Source organism: Camelus dromedarius, chromosome 1 (assembly GCF_036321535.1).
Source record: "Camelus dromedarius isolate mCamDro1 chromosome 1, mCamDro1.pat, whole genome shotgun sequence".
Taxonomy (NCBI): Eukaryota; Metazoa; Chordata; class Mammalia; order Artiodactyla; family Camelidae; genus Camelus; species Camelus dromedarius.
The window spans coordinates 73567883-73582916 of record NC_087436.1 but is presented as its reverse complement, the minus strand read 5'-3'; the positions used below and the strand labels follow the sequence as shown (position 1 = coordinate 73582916).

Sequence of the window (15034 nt, the reverse complement as noted above, 5' to 3'; positions counted from 1 at the left end):
CAATCCTAAAACACTTTACAATAACATAAATTTGCTAGCAAATTTATGATGTTTCAATCAGAATTTTAAAAACAAGTTTCTGATAAAGGGACAAATTCTACCTCCTTCAAAAAACATCAAGAAAAATACACAGAAATAATCTCCTGAATTATTTAGTCAAATTACATTAGAGAATGTATTTATCTAACAAGAAAATAAACCATGTTACAAACTGACCTGTAACATGCCAGATAATGAGAAATCATAAACATAATGAAGGAGAAAAAGATTTAAATTAGCTAAGTGCCTCAAACCACTAAACATATTGCTGCCAAGTATACTTAAACAATATCGAAAACCAGCATATTCATCAAAATTACAGGTCCCTGAATTTTAATACTACACATTTATATATCTTATGTGAGATATTCTCTTAGCTCACAATATTGTCACTGTCCATATATTATATGACCTATATTTTTGTTTAAGAAAAACAATACTTGCTTGAAATAAAGTAATAGGAATTAGCATAGTAATGCATCACTTTAGGAGTAATTTCATAAAATATACAAAATACAATTATTCAAAAATCTAGACAAGGAATGGATTTAAGGTAACCATTATTGTATTCTGAAATACTTGTGACACAGCCAGATTGTTCTAATTTCATGAACCTTGCTTGATGTCAATCTTGCCCTTTCTATAATCTTTTTTCAAGTACATTTAATATTTAACTAAACAAATTCAAATTAGGCCTCTTCAAATGATTTACCAAGCAAGCATTAATTAGCATGGATTTAGTTTTTACACGAGGCATTATTTTTACTTCTTTGTCTTTATGTCATTACATATGTCTATAACATATCTTCATGTTACCCAAATAAATTGAAAAATTAAAAAAATCTAGTTATTCTCAACTGACTGCATGACATAAAGAACTTACAATTAATTACTCAATTTATAAATGTAAATGTTTTGTTGATTTCTCCTGGTTATATATAAAAAGTTGACTATTGGAATATCATTGGCAAGTACCAAATATACCAACATTGTATATACAAGGACATCCTATCAAATCACTGGTTGATGTCTGAGTAAACAAAAATGGAATTAGATTCAGTTTTGAAAAGTATGTCCTTTGGGGTCAAACTGAAGGTTAAGAAGGGCAAAGTCAAACAAAACTAGTTAGAACCAGTTAGGTGATAGAATGGAATATCCTGTTTACTATAGCAATAAAAAAAAGATACAGTACTCAGGAACAAGTTTAATCAAAATGGTACAAGGAAAATTTAAAAACACTTCTAAAGAGCACAAAAGTTCACACAAATCAACAGAAAGACACATGTTCCTAGAAAAACTCAAGATCATGAAGATATTAATTCCACACTAATTTGTAAAATTAATGTGATTCACATAAAAATACCAATAGGTTTTTTTTTCCTGGAACTAAACCACCTGGTTCTCAAGTTCATATGGAAAAATAAACAAGCAAGAACAGCTAGGGAAACTGTAAAAAAAAAAAAAAAAAAAAAGTAAGAGAGCAATGAAGTGATACCATCTCATGAATAGACAGAAATCAAGGGATAGAACGGAAAGTCCAGAAATGATCCAGATACAAATGGAAATTTAGTATATGAAAAAGATAGCATATAACCATTAGTGGGTTAGAGATAGACTTTAAAAATGTTCAGACAACTAGATAGTTTAAAAGATCAGAGGACGTCACACAACTTAGAGGAAAAATGGAACAAAAATTTAAATGCAAAAAAATGAAACCAGAAGTATGAGATGAAAATATTGGCAAATTCCTTAAAATCCTGAACTAGGGAAGGCCTAAGTATGACTTAAAATTGTAGAAGCAATAAAAGTAAAGTCTAATACAAAAACAAAAACAAAAACAAGAAAAAAAAGAAAAAGAAAAACCCAAAACAAAACACCAAGATCAAATTAGGAAAAATAAATTTTTGAGTTATCAAAGACAAGGGTTAAGTTCCTCAATATGAATTTCTATAAACAAGAAATGATTAACAACCCAACAGAAAAATGGGCAGAAGATATCATATAAGAAAGGAGAGCTCAGGGAAAAATTTCCAATGATGTAAGAACATATAGAAAGTCATTTAGCCTTTCAGGAAGAAAAATGTAAATTAAAACTCACTGAGATAACACTTTTCATCTATCAACAGATTGGCAAAAATACAAGTCTGACAACAGGCTGCTGTTGAGGCTGTGGGGAAACAGAAACCCAGTGGACTGTAATCCTTTTGCATTTCCCTTTGCAACTTTAAGTGCAAAATGGTATTAAGTGAAAAACAAAAACAAAAACCAACCAAAGTGCAGAACAGAGAATATACATAAAAAAATACTTCAAGATGTAGAAGAAACAAATAATTGGGGGACTAGGGCAGGGCAGGGCCAAGACTTCTATCATTTTGATTTCTAAACCACATACTACTCATTTCAAATTTAAAAGACTGAAGTTTTAATTCTAAGAGTGGCAGTATGGTGTCAGTGAAAATGACATTTGCTTGGGAATCTTCTGTCTTAACCTTGTACAAGTTCAATATGCTATGTGGGTCCCAATTTCTAGGAAACAGAGGTTGTTGGATTAAATGACTTCAAAGAGGTTAAGAGGACAGGCTCTGAAGCCAGGACACCAGGTTTATATATGGTTCTAAAACTCAATAGCCATGAAACCTCAGGTAACTTCTTCCTCAACCTTAACTAGGGACAATAGTTAGCACCTATCTCAAGGATTCAATGGGTTAAGACATGCAAAGAACTTAAAGAACAGAGCATGATACATAGTGAGTGCTCTACAAAGGTTATAAACTATCATCATCCTTTCTAGCTCTGCATGGTTCTGTGACTCTCTACCTACTAGCATATTAAAGGCAGAACTAATGCCCTAAATTTAAAATAGATGGCAGAAGTTTGAACTGGAAAAAGAAAATATATATATATATATATAATTGCAATGGTAATATTTTTTTTAAACCTCAGTGAAATGCAGGCTGCCCTTGTTTTGTTGTGTTCACAGAAATCCATACATACTGGAAACACACAAAGTGGAGACTCTGTAATAATGCTCTTTTAAGCATTATTATTCTAATGTTTATAAAGCCATGATTTATAATTTAGAAAAAATGGGAAATAATTAAATGTCCAAAAATAGGAAGATGGTTAATCGATTTATGGTATATTTATTTGGTGAAATATTATGCAACCTTATAAAGTGAAATTGATTTAGTGTTTAAAAACAAGGAAAATACTTTAAAGAAAAAATGCACAATACAAAATGGTACCTAATGTGTGATCATTGCTATGTAAATAAACAGTACATAAGAAAAAAAAAGACTGAAATTTTATCAGTAGTTATCTTTGGGTAGTAGAATGAGGGACAATATTCTCTTTCTACTTTCTATTTTTTGAAATTTTCCAAAATGAAAAGAAAAATAAACTATTAAAGAGTGCAAAAATATTGTAGTATTTGTCCAGTGTACTATCATAAAATGTTGAGAATAAAATAAATCCAAACAAAATCCTGATCAAGCTGTTCTATCCCTCCAAAAAATAAAATCAGAAATTGGGCAATAAAAACTATCAAAATATTTTATTTCAATGCTGTCTGATTTTCTGATGAATTCCTTACAAGATAAACACCTAGAACAGCTAAAAGAAAGCCACACTTTACTTTCTGACTAAAACTATTTATATATTTCTTTGTATTTTTTTTTTACAGGTTTAAGTTAAGAAAGAGCACCTATCTCCTCCTAACCCTCTAGAGCTTGTGAACCACTGACGAGATTTGGAAAAACAAATGAACACCGAAATTTAATTTCAGAGCATTCTGGGGGTTTAATTACTAGAAACCACAGACTTTGTAGGATGGAAGGAACCACAAACCAAATAACTGAAACTGAATCATCTTATCTTTAATGTAAGTTATTATGTTGCCCTATTATATTTTCTAAATAAAAATCTCTCTTATTCCTACTTTGTGGATTTCAAGTTTAGTATTTTTACATTGCTCATTTAAAAAATATGAAAAGCTAACATTTTAAACTTCTGGTGTTTAAGTTGTAAAATGAGGTTCTAGAGTATTATGATCAGATTAATTTTCTAGTGGTGGTCGCTGGGGACAGAGAATTAAAAGGAAAGGAGCATAGTGGAACATTTTGGGATTATGAATACCATGTTCTCTATCTTGTTTTGGGTGGTGGTTACAGAGGTATATTCAATCACCAAAAATCATCAGATTGAACACTCAAGTTCTGTGCTTATTACTAAACATAAATTATACCCACCCAAATTTCCCTTTTAAATGCCTGACATGTATACTTCTATAATACCTAATATCAAAATTCTACAGGCTAAAGCTGCCAAATACGTCTGTGTATGAGTAATTAACATGTATTAAATCATGATCATACACAGATACAATCCCTAATGGGACCTCAGTCATACTTCCCACATTGCATGACTGACACAGGCCCAAATATGGATATTAAGGTACATGCTGTTTTTGCCAAATACTCCACAAAACAAATCAAAACCAAACACAAATCACACTCTATCCCCACATGCATGAAAAACTAATCCCCAGTGGTAGTGTAGCATATGGGTTATATCCAGAATAACCCAGAATATTTAATTTAAACTCTTTCAAATTAGAAAATTATAATTACAATTATACATTTTCAATAATCTAATATAAAAGACATCACATTCTTGCATATAGTGATTAACTAAAGACAAAATTCTTAATCCTAAATTTTAGTACCTTTGAAATGGTTTCACTGGAAACAAATAAGCAAGCTTGGGTGAAAAAACAAACACACACACAAAAAGATCAAAGAACCAAAACCACAGAATTTCAGAAAGTGCGAGCACCCCCAGAAGCAGCACAAGTACAGCTTCAGATTCTCACTCCCACAGTCCTTAGTCACACCACTAGGAAACCCCGCAGAGAAAAACTGGAGAGTCACTTACGATAGGTATTAACCTGCTGACACGTAGGAGTGTGAGTAGAATACAACTTCAACAAGCAGTTAAAAAAAACCAATCAGCAAAACCCAAGACAAAGAAAAAGCCTTGCTGTAGGAGGAAAATGCCTAAGCTCAAACAAGTGATACATACCCGTCGGTCGATCTTATCACCCTGCAAATTATACATTAAAAATTATTCATAAATGTTACTGCTTTAGAAAAAATTTAAGTCCAGAAAAATCCCTCAAATACAATCTCTCTAGAAACCCAAGCCAATAATTTTGAGACAGGATAGTTCTAGTCTTTTGCTATACAACAATGTACATACATTTTAGAGGAGAAAGGATAATTTTATAGCACTGTGATTACTTAGAGTGGGAATATATCACTATTTTGAGGACTTCTCATTATGCATCAATTGTAATTGCAATGTTACAGCAAAGTGTGTGGTGATGGTGGTCGGACACTTAATTACTGTTTGGCTTAAGAAAAGTTGTTTTCAACACACAGCAACATGAGAAAGACAAGTATTAAATAAGAAAGGATACGAATATTTTGGGGTAGTTTTAAAAAATCACTCAGAGACAAATGATAAATGTAAAATAGGCTTTTAATCAAAGTAAATTAACCCTAAGCAACAAAGGAAGTGTTCAACTCCCTTCTCACTACAGTTAACTTTTAAGCCTTCATTTATAACTTCCTATGGACGGCACGGATGTTTCTTTAAAAGTTCACAATAAAATGGTTCAATGAGTGTGGCAAAATAAAAATTAAGAAGGACTCCACATATTATTACAGGGAAGGGACAGGATAGTATCAGTGGATAGAGCAATTTTAGACTTAGGTAAGTCTGAAAATGACTGAATGTTGATGACTTCATAGTTTTGCTAAAGTATGAACTTAGACTGTTTAACAGCAAGGCTGGCAAATGAGGGCAAATCATCTAATGACAGTAAGGGATATTCCTAAATGCCTTTGCATCCACATTTCAATGAAGTTTCACTGTTTTCATTAGGATTCTAAAGGAATGCAAACATTTTTACTTATGTTTATCTACATCTTACTAGGTAAATTATATGCCCTGGGGTTTGGAGGATCTGAGAGCTAACAAACATCAAGAGCATACTGTGTAACTATACAAGCAATGGACTGGCATTCTGTTTTTGTTTTCTGAAAGGAAGATCAATTGCTCTGGGAAGAGAAAGAGGAGGTACACAGCTATGAACCAGTCTATTCTATTCCCTCTCATAAACTGACCTGAATTCAGCTACTGAGCAGAGGGAGAAAACGACATGCAAAACAAGTGTGGGTGATATAAAAAGAAACCAAATCCAAAAAAACCACCTTTCTGCCCAGAACATGTGTTTTCTTCATGATGCAGATGGACCTTACTCACTATTTCGCAAAACCATTCTTATAAGGGTATTTATTGCTTTCTCTCCCCAAAACTGTTTCTGGTGACAGTGAGCTAATGAGCAGTCCTTGCCTCTTTTTTCACCTGCATCTACAACAGACATCCTTAAATTTTTGTATCATTGACATCAAAAAGGCTACTTTACCTGTGAAAGGATGTTGGTGCACTGTTGCAATAAAGAAACTGGAGGGTTGCCGATACTTGTGGCAAGTTGAACCCTGAGCAACTGTTCTTTCTGGGTAGCATTTTCTTGCAAAGCGTGGGCAAGGGCCACAGCAGCACACCAGTTTGAAAGTGAATCAGTAGAAAATAAACCTCCGCATAACAACTGACCAGCTGAGACTGAATTACCTGTTGCTACAAAGATGGCAGACAAATGATAATAATGTAAAAATTAATTCTGTTGTTTCCTACTCACACAAAAATTGTATGAAATACTCTTTAAAAATGTGTTAATTCGTAGTATTAAATAACACTTTCAAAAGTCTGTTTTTCAAAACAAACTGAAAGATGACAAAAAAGTACCTTGGAAAAAAAGTAGCACAACAAAAAAATATAAGGACACTTAAAGAATCGAATTGATGGTGGTAATAGTCCAGAAAATTATTACCTTAACTAAAAACATTTCTAAAGCAAATTCAAGGAAACACCATATTTAAAATATTCTACTACATTCTAATATTCTATATTTAAGTTAATCTACTACACATTTATGGTATACTGTGCTATTAAAAGCTTAAAAGACGATTACTTACTTTTTAAAACAGAAATTAGAATTAAATTATTTACCATCAATGGTGGAAGGTAGAAGCGTTGCCACAATTTCCCCTTGTCCTTTCTGGTTTTTATATAAGAAACACTGGAAACAATAGAGAACAGCACAGCGCAATACGAATGGCTGCCTTTCATTAACCATGGACATGAGAAGCACTACAATGGCTGGTCTGTTGCATGTAAAAAGAACAAAGAGAAACACTGCAATCCAGGTATACAAATCAAGAATTAGTCATTTTTGTTGACTTTTGGTCATGGCCATAACAACAGCAAGTAAACTATTTTCATTTCCATGTCACAGAAAAGAAAACTGCAGCTGCGAGAAATGAAGTGATTTGTTTGCGTAAGGCACACAGCTAGCAAGTGATACCTCAGCCCAAATACGTCAGTTCCAAAAGACTGCAAATTCTTAAAATACCAACATATTTATCTTGTCAGATATTTTCTACTTTCAAAACACACGACTGAACTCCTTAAAAGAATAAGATGTGTATATGAGATATACTAAAAACCCCAAATAAGTTTGTACTTCCTCTGTGGTGTCTCAGTATTTCCCTTTTCCTACCTCGGTGGGTTTGAAGGTGCATTTACAGATGCAAAGTAGTCTTGGTTTACTTGGCAGCCTCGAATAACTTCTGATACAGTATTAATGGTCTGTAATGGGAGGAGGTGGGGTAGAAAATTTAGAGAAAGTCAGTCAAAGGAAAAAAAACCTGTTTTCAAAAGAAGAAAATGTTATATTCTTCTGCTTTTTCCTTTAAAATGCCCAAACTTAGACATCATATAAAATCAGTGACAGCATTATACCCTTGTAACATTTTCTTGAGGTAACATTTCAAAACATTAAGCATAGGCCTCCAAACATTAAGTGTAAAAAGAACACTTGACCATATGCATTTAAAATCTCAAAAACCCAAAATTAATATCCTCTAAGAGACAGAATCTATTTTTACAAAAGAAGAAAAAGATGCTTAAAAATAAAATCAGAGAACAAATTTAAAATGTAATAAATTAAAAATTCAATTTAAGGATGAAGTTGGAAAAAATCTCTAAAAAAAAAAATAATAAAAAGACAAACTGGGTCCAGAAACTCCAATAATCTAATAATAGACTTGCAAAAACGGAACAGAAAAGAAGAAATTGTCAAGGAACACATAAAACATCCTTAGAACTGAAGCACATATGTCTCTGGCTTGACAGGGCCCAGTGAGTGCCAGAAATTATTAGGGGTGTGGGTGGGGTCTGTAGTACAGCCTATCATCAGGAAATTTCAGAAAATTAGAAACAAAGAAAGGATCCCAAAAGATTCTAGAGAAAAAGCAGGTTACATAAAATGGATTAAGATTCAAAATGGCTTCAGATTTCTTAACATTAACACTGGAATAATGTTCTGAAAGTTGAGCATTAATGATTTCCAATTCTGAATTCCATATCTAACTAAACATTAGTTAATTCTGAAGGTGAAGGAATGACATGAAAGAACTAAAAACAAATTATCTTGCCATTTACCCCTTTTCAAGAAGGCTACGTAAAATAAAATCTGAACCCAAGGGTGGGAGAAAAAGACAGAGAATCCAGATAACCAAGGAGAGAGAGGTAAAAGGATCCTAGGACGATGGCAAAGGAAAGTTCAGGGTAAGAGCTGTGTGGCAGAAGTACAGAATAACCAGCCAATATTGGAGCAGGAGGATGAGGGCTTCCAGAAGAAGGTCTGGGAGGGGGAACAATGTGTTAAGCATGAGATAGTATGAATACGCATAGATACACAGAAAATCAGTAAAATGAAAAAAGAATACTTCTATAACTCAGGAAAGAAAAAGTGATATAAAAAAAGATTTAAGGCTCTGTTTGGCTTAGCAGGAAACAGTATTTATATAGTCATAAAACTATAAACCCTGATTATTGATTTAAATGTAAATTACTGGGTTGACAGGAGGAAGTAAAGTGGGAGGGTTATACGGGGGAGGGGAAATGGGACTTAAGGTAGGGAGGAGGGAGTCTGAAGACAGCCATTCTCATAACAAAACTTTTATTAACTGTGCTTTTAATGTGCATGTGTTAATTTGAGAAAAAAAATTTAAAGAAACCTTTTGTTTCTTCAAACTAACTTCTTTTTCTTAATAGGTAGGAAACAGAAAATGCCATACATCAAGGAAAAAGAATTTATTATTCTACAAATAATTAACACTCAAGTCTTACTTGATCAAGTCATCCTGTTCTCAAAATTAAAAATGTAAATTATACTGCACACGCCTGTTGAATACAATAAAATTAGTAAGAAACCTTCTAAGCTTTAACATTATTTATCTACTATTAAACTTGAGGAACCAATACACCTTTTGGAATTGACACTGTCATCATTATGCTAATTATACTTTAGTAGGATCAGTAAGGAATTTAACATACAAGAATGGTTAAGTTACTGTTTTTCCTTCAGCTGATATCTAATTCTTCCTAGGCCTCCTGATTTCACCTTCACAGAGTAGCCTCTGCCTTCATTTGGTTTACCTCAGTCAGGATATCAGCAGGAACGCCAGTGGCCATGAGGATAGTGCAGAGCTGCTGTAGTAAGCCACACTGGAACATAGCTTTCTGGCAGCTACTGGTAGCACCAGGAGGGTTGTTGGGAGATACCAGTACACGAACAAGCTGCGAGAGAAACAGAACACAAAATCTGTCTTTTAAAGATCTGGAAAGTCTCAAGACAAACTTGATCTATATGGGCAGAAGATCTATGTGGAGGATTCCCTCATCATTCAGCCAGATCTAGGAGCTGTTTCCTTCATTCTCTCCTGGCCATAGTTCTGTTCCTGTACATACCACATTATGCTATTTGCTTATCTCCTTCAGGATTGTGAACTCCCACAGTAGAAACTTCCTCAGTTATTTTTGTACCCCAAAAACCAAGCAGGGTACTTGTAACACAGTCCATAATCAACAAATGAATGAATGAATGAATGAATGAAGTAACAGGGTGGTAGATTTCTTACGGAAGTAAGGATGAACGACCTAATCACAGAGCAGGACTGAAAACAGAATGGCCTGAGGTGTGATAAAACTTCCCCTAAACTGGAAATATTTAAAGAGAGGCTAAAAAGAACTGGAGACATGGTAGGCAAGAGGTTGGCCTTGTTGACAGTTGTTGAATGCTAATTCAATCTCTAAGATGCTATGAGAAGTTTGACCCTAAACATAAAATTTCAGAGATGTGAAAAATGTCATTCCAAACAAGTGTTCAGCACAGTTACATCTTCAGAATAATTTTATATACACATTATCTTACATTTTAAAACTAGTTTATATGTATATGCATGTACAAAACCTTGTATATCAAGATCAAATGGTCTATTTATTACACATTAGCACATTAATGAAAAGTGCTATATAAATGTTACCCATTATTTTATAGTAACTATGCAGGGGTAATCAACACTATAAGAGAAGACTAAAGAGGAGATACAAGAGGAGACTGAAACAATTTTATTACTGTAGCCGGTGCATATTATAGATAATGACTTCACCAAGTAGGGGACTTATTTTGTTGGAGAGAAAAAACATAAAAAATAAAATTCAGGCAAGAAAAGTGCTATTTTTATTGTTGGTGAATAAAAAGGTGACCAGTAATAACCACAATTTGTGAAAAATTCAATTAGTAGTTAAATCAGTGAATTATGAAGGATTAGAATAGTTAATGTTTCCACATCTGGCTTAACAGACATTCTCAAAGAGACCTGACTAATAACTGATATCACAGGAGAGAGGCTTTAGGACTACACATTAGTTCCTGTTCTTGGATCTTCCTAGTTAAGACTTCAGTGGTTTTTGGGGTTTTTTTTGTTTGTTTTTAAAATTTATTACCCTCCTATTCCTACTTTTTAAAAAATACAGGCATACTTCAGAGATAATGAGGGTTCTCTTCCAGACCACAATTAAGCAAGTATCGCAATAAAGCAAGTTCACATGAACCTTCTAGTTTTCCAGTGTATATAAAAGTTATGTTTACACTATACTGTAGTCTATTATGTGTGTCTAAAAAACAATGGATATACCTTAGTTAAAAAATATTGCTTAAAAAAGGCTGACCATCATCTGAGCTTTCAGTGAGTCACAATCTTTTCAATGGTGGAGTCTTCGCTGATGGCTGCTGACCGATGAGGGTGGGGGTTGCTGAAGGTTGACATGGCTGTGGCAACTTCTTAAAATAAAACAATAATAAAATTTACTGCATTAGTTTTCTTTTTTTTTTTCATGATTTCTCTGTAGCATGCTATGCTGCTTGATAGCATTTTCCCACAGCAGAACTTCTTTCAAAATTGGTATCAATCCTCTCAAATTCTGGCAGTGCTTTATCAACTAAGTTTTTGCAATATCCTTTGTTGCCATTTCAACAGTCTTCACAGCATCTTCACCAGGAGTTGATTCCATGTGAAGAAAGCACTTTCTCTGATCATCCATAAGAAGCAACTCCTAATTCATTGAAGTTTTACCATAAGATTGTAGCAATTCTGTCACATCTCTAGGCTCCATTTCAAACTCTCTTGCTATTTTCACCACATCTGCAGTTACTTCTGCCACTGAAATCTTGAACCCCTCAAAGTCATCCATGAGGGTTGGAATCAACTTCTTTCAAACTCCTGTTAATTTTTATATTTTGACCTCTTTCCATGAGTCACAAATGTTCTTCATGGCATCTAGAACGGTGAATCTTTTCCAGAAGGTTTCCAGTTGCCCAGGTCCATCAGAGGAATCACTATCTATAGCAGTTATAGTCTTATGAAATGTATTTCTTATATAAGAAGATCTGAAAGTCAAAATGACTCCTTGATCCACGGGCTGCACAATGGAGGTTATATTAGCAGTCATGAAAATAATGTTAATCTCTATGTACATTTCCATCAGAGCTCTTGGGTGACCAGGTACACTGTCAGTGAGTAGTAATATTTTGAAAAGAATCTTTTTTTCTGAGCAGTAGGTCTCAACAGTGGACTTAAAATTTTCAGTAAACCATGTTGACAAGATGTGCTGTCATCTAAGCTTTGTTGTTCCATTTGTAGAGTACTGGCAGGGAAGATTTAGTATGTAATTCTTAAGAGCTATAGGATTTCTGGAACGGTAAATGAGCACTGGCTTTAAATTAAAGTTGCCAGCTGCTTTAGCCCTAACAAGAGAGTCAGCCTGTCCTTTAAAGCTTTGAAGCCAGGTGTTGACTTCTCTCTGACTTCTCTCTAGCTACAAAAGTCCTAGATGGAGTCTTCTTCCAATAAAAGGCTGTTTCATCTACACTGAAAATCTGTTGTTTAGTGTTGCCACCTTCATTAATGATCTTAGCTAGATCTTCTGGAGAACTTGCTGCAGTTTCTACATCAGCACTCGCTGCTTCACCTTGTATTTTTACGTTATGAAGATGGCTTTTTTCCTTAAACCTGATGAACCAACCTCTGCTAGCTTCAAACTTTCTATCTGCAGCTTCCTCACCTCTCTCAACCTTCACAGAATTGAAGAGAGTTAGAGCCTTGCTCTGGATTAGGCTTTGACTTACGGGAATGTTGTAGTTTGTCTGATCATCTATCCAGACTACAAAAACTTTCTCCGTATCAGCCATAAGGCTGTTTCACATTCGTGTGTTCACTGGAGTGGCACTTACATAATTTCCTTCAAGAACTTTTCCTCTGCATTCACAACTTGGCTAACTGGTGCAAGAGGCCTAGCTTTTGGCTTTTAACATGCATTCATCACTAGGCTTAATCATTTCTAGCTTTTGATTTAAAGTGAGAGACATGTGACTCTTCCTTTCACTTCAACACTTAAGAGGCCACTGGTTAACTGGCCTAATTTCAATACTGTCCTGTCTCAGGGAACAGGAAGGCCTGAGGAGCGGGAGATGGGGGAATGGTCAGTTAGTGAAGTGGTTAGAACACACACATTTATCAATTATGTGGCCATTGTTCGTGGTGCTTCAAAATAATTACAATAGTTACATCAAAGATCATTGATCATAGAACACCATAACAAATATAATAATGAAAAGGTCTGAAATACTGCAAGAATTACCAAAATGTGACAGAGACCCAAGTGAAGTGAGCAAATATTGTTGGAAAATGGTGCTGATAGAATTGCTCAGCAGAAGGTTGCCATAAATCTTCAATCTGTAAAAAATGCAATTATCTGTGAAGCACAATAAAATGAGGTATGCCTGTATTTAATGCAAATACCAAGCTATGTGTCACTTCTCCCATAAATATTTCTATATGCCTAACTAATACTTTAAAAAACATAACCACCATGCCATTATTATATCTAACAAAATCAACAGTAATTCCTTAACATCATCTAATAGCAGTTGGATATCTGCTTTGATGATGTAAATAAAGAAAAAGGAATTAACAAATTTCAAGATAAAAGTAGGATGGATGGTTGAAGAAAGAGGTAAAGGCATTTATTATAATGGATAAGACTTATATGGATAAGAAAATAAGTGAAGATCTAATAGCAACACTCAAATATGGAATAGACCTTTATTTTTCCAGAGGGCAAAATGAGGGGAAGTTTGTATATGTTATATCAAGGTACATTCTGACTCATTATATGGATTAAATTTTTAATAATTAGAACTACCAATGAAAAGGATTCTCTCATAAGGTAATGGGCTTTCTAAGAGTCATTGGTCCTATCTGACAAAAAATGGCATAGAAGGATTCCTATAGGTAGAACTAGTCATAAAACTATATTTCAGGAAAAAATTTAAATGTTTTACAACTAAAAATTTTTTCAAGAAGATGCTTTCCTCAAATTTACTCTGCAAACTTTGAATGGACGATCCTCAAGCAGATCAATTCAATTTTTAGTGGCAGAGAATTCCATCATTATTATATCTGTGATGATGAATAATTCCAACTAAGACGTATCTACTTAAATAGGATTGTTTATCATCATTTTTGATGTATTTTCATTTTGTGCATAATAGACAACTTGAAATACAAGCAACCCTAAATAAAGCTATCAAGAAAGAGCACCCTAATAGGTTGAAAAGCAGAAGATAACCTGTGGCCGGTGAAGCCATGAATACATGAACCACTCAATCTTTGAGGTGGAGAATATATCAAAGTGAATTAAACTTTCTTCATTTTGAAGTTTATGTGCTTCAAGATTAGAATCTAGTCTATTCAGTTTCTAAAAGTAAAGAATACTTAAAGAACTAACTTAATACATAACCAGAATACTGTATTTTTCTGTTTATATGCAACACTCTATCCAATTTTTTTTTTTTTTGGTAAAATAGTACTTTACCTTTTAACAAGCAACACTTTCTTCAAAAATAATTCTTTACATAGTATCCTAAGTTATAAAACATGAGTAAGCTCCTTAAGTAGTTTAAATTTTCACCCTGGCAGAAAATATGTATGTATTTTGTATATGATCAGATCCCTTTATTCTCTCTAATCACATTTTGAAAATTACTTTTCTAGAAGAATTTCTTTTATTAAGAAAGTGGTGTTGAGCAAAGATATCCAGCTTACCACTTGGGACACTATTTTAAAACATAAAAAACTAACAGCCTTGAAATGTGTAAAACTGACATGTGAAAATAGAAACAGTGAAGTTGGGAGTATAAACAGAAAGATTCTCCCTATGTTCTCCTATGAAAAATTTTCCTAACAGTTTTTAGGCATATTCTAATTAGGGTAACTATATGATTTATTATCTAAACTGGGACACTTTTGAAGTGAAACAGGACACCATTAGTAATTACTGGCCTGGCAAACTGGGGCATACAGTCACCCTAACTATCAATCAACCCTATGCAGGCAACTCCCAGAGCATGCAGCAATATGCAGATTTTAATTACCAGTCTGATTAACCATCCTGTTTTGAGGAACAC

At 33.8% G+C, this 15034-nt stretch overlaps 1 protein-coding gene across 2 annotated transcripts in view; it reads right to left on the bottom strand.

Moving 5' to 3' along the window:
• Positions 1–15034, bottom strand: part of USO1 (USO1 vesicle transport factor) — a 67375-nt gene that overhangs the window by 13800 nt on the left and 38541 nt on the right. Inside the window, exons 10-14 of one of the 2 annotated variants that reach the window (XM_031470791.2) lie at positions 9664–9804; positions 7721–7809; positions 7171–7325; positions 6527–6738; positions 5119–5139 (exon numbers count right to left, since the gene is read on the bottom strand). In XM_031470791.2, coding sequence (XP_031326651.1) covers positions 5119–5139; positions 6527–6738; positions 7171–7325; positions 7721–7809; positions 9664–9804 — 618 coding nt within the window. The remainder of the gene's footprint in view (positions 1–5118; positions 5140–6526; positions 6739–7170; positions 7326–7720; positions 7810–9663; positions 9805–15034) is intronic. The other variant, XM_031470802.2, reaches the window with a different exon arrangement.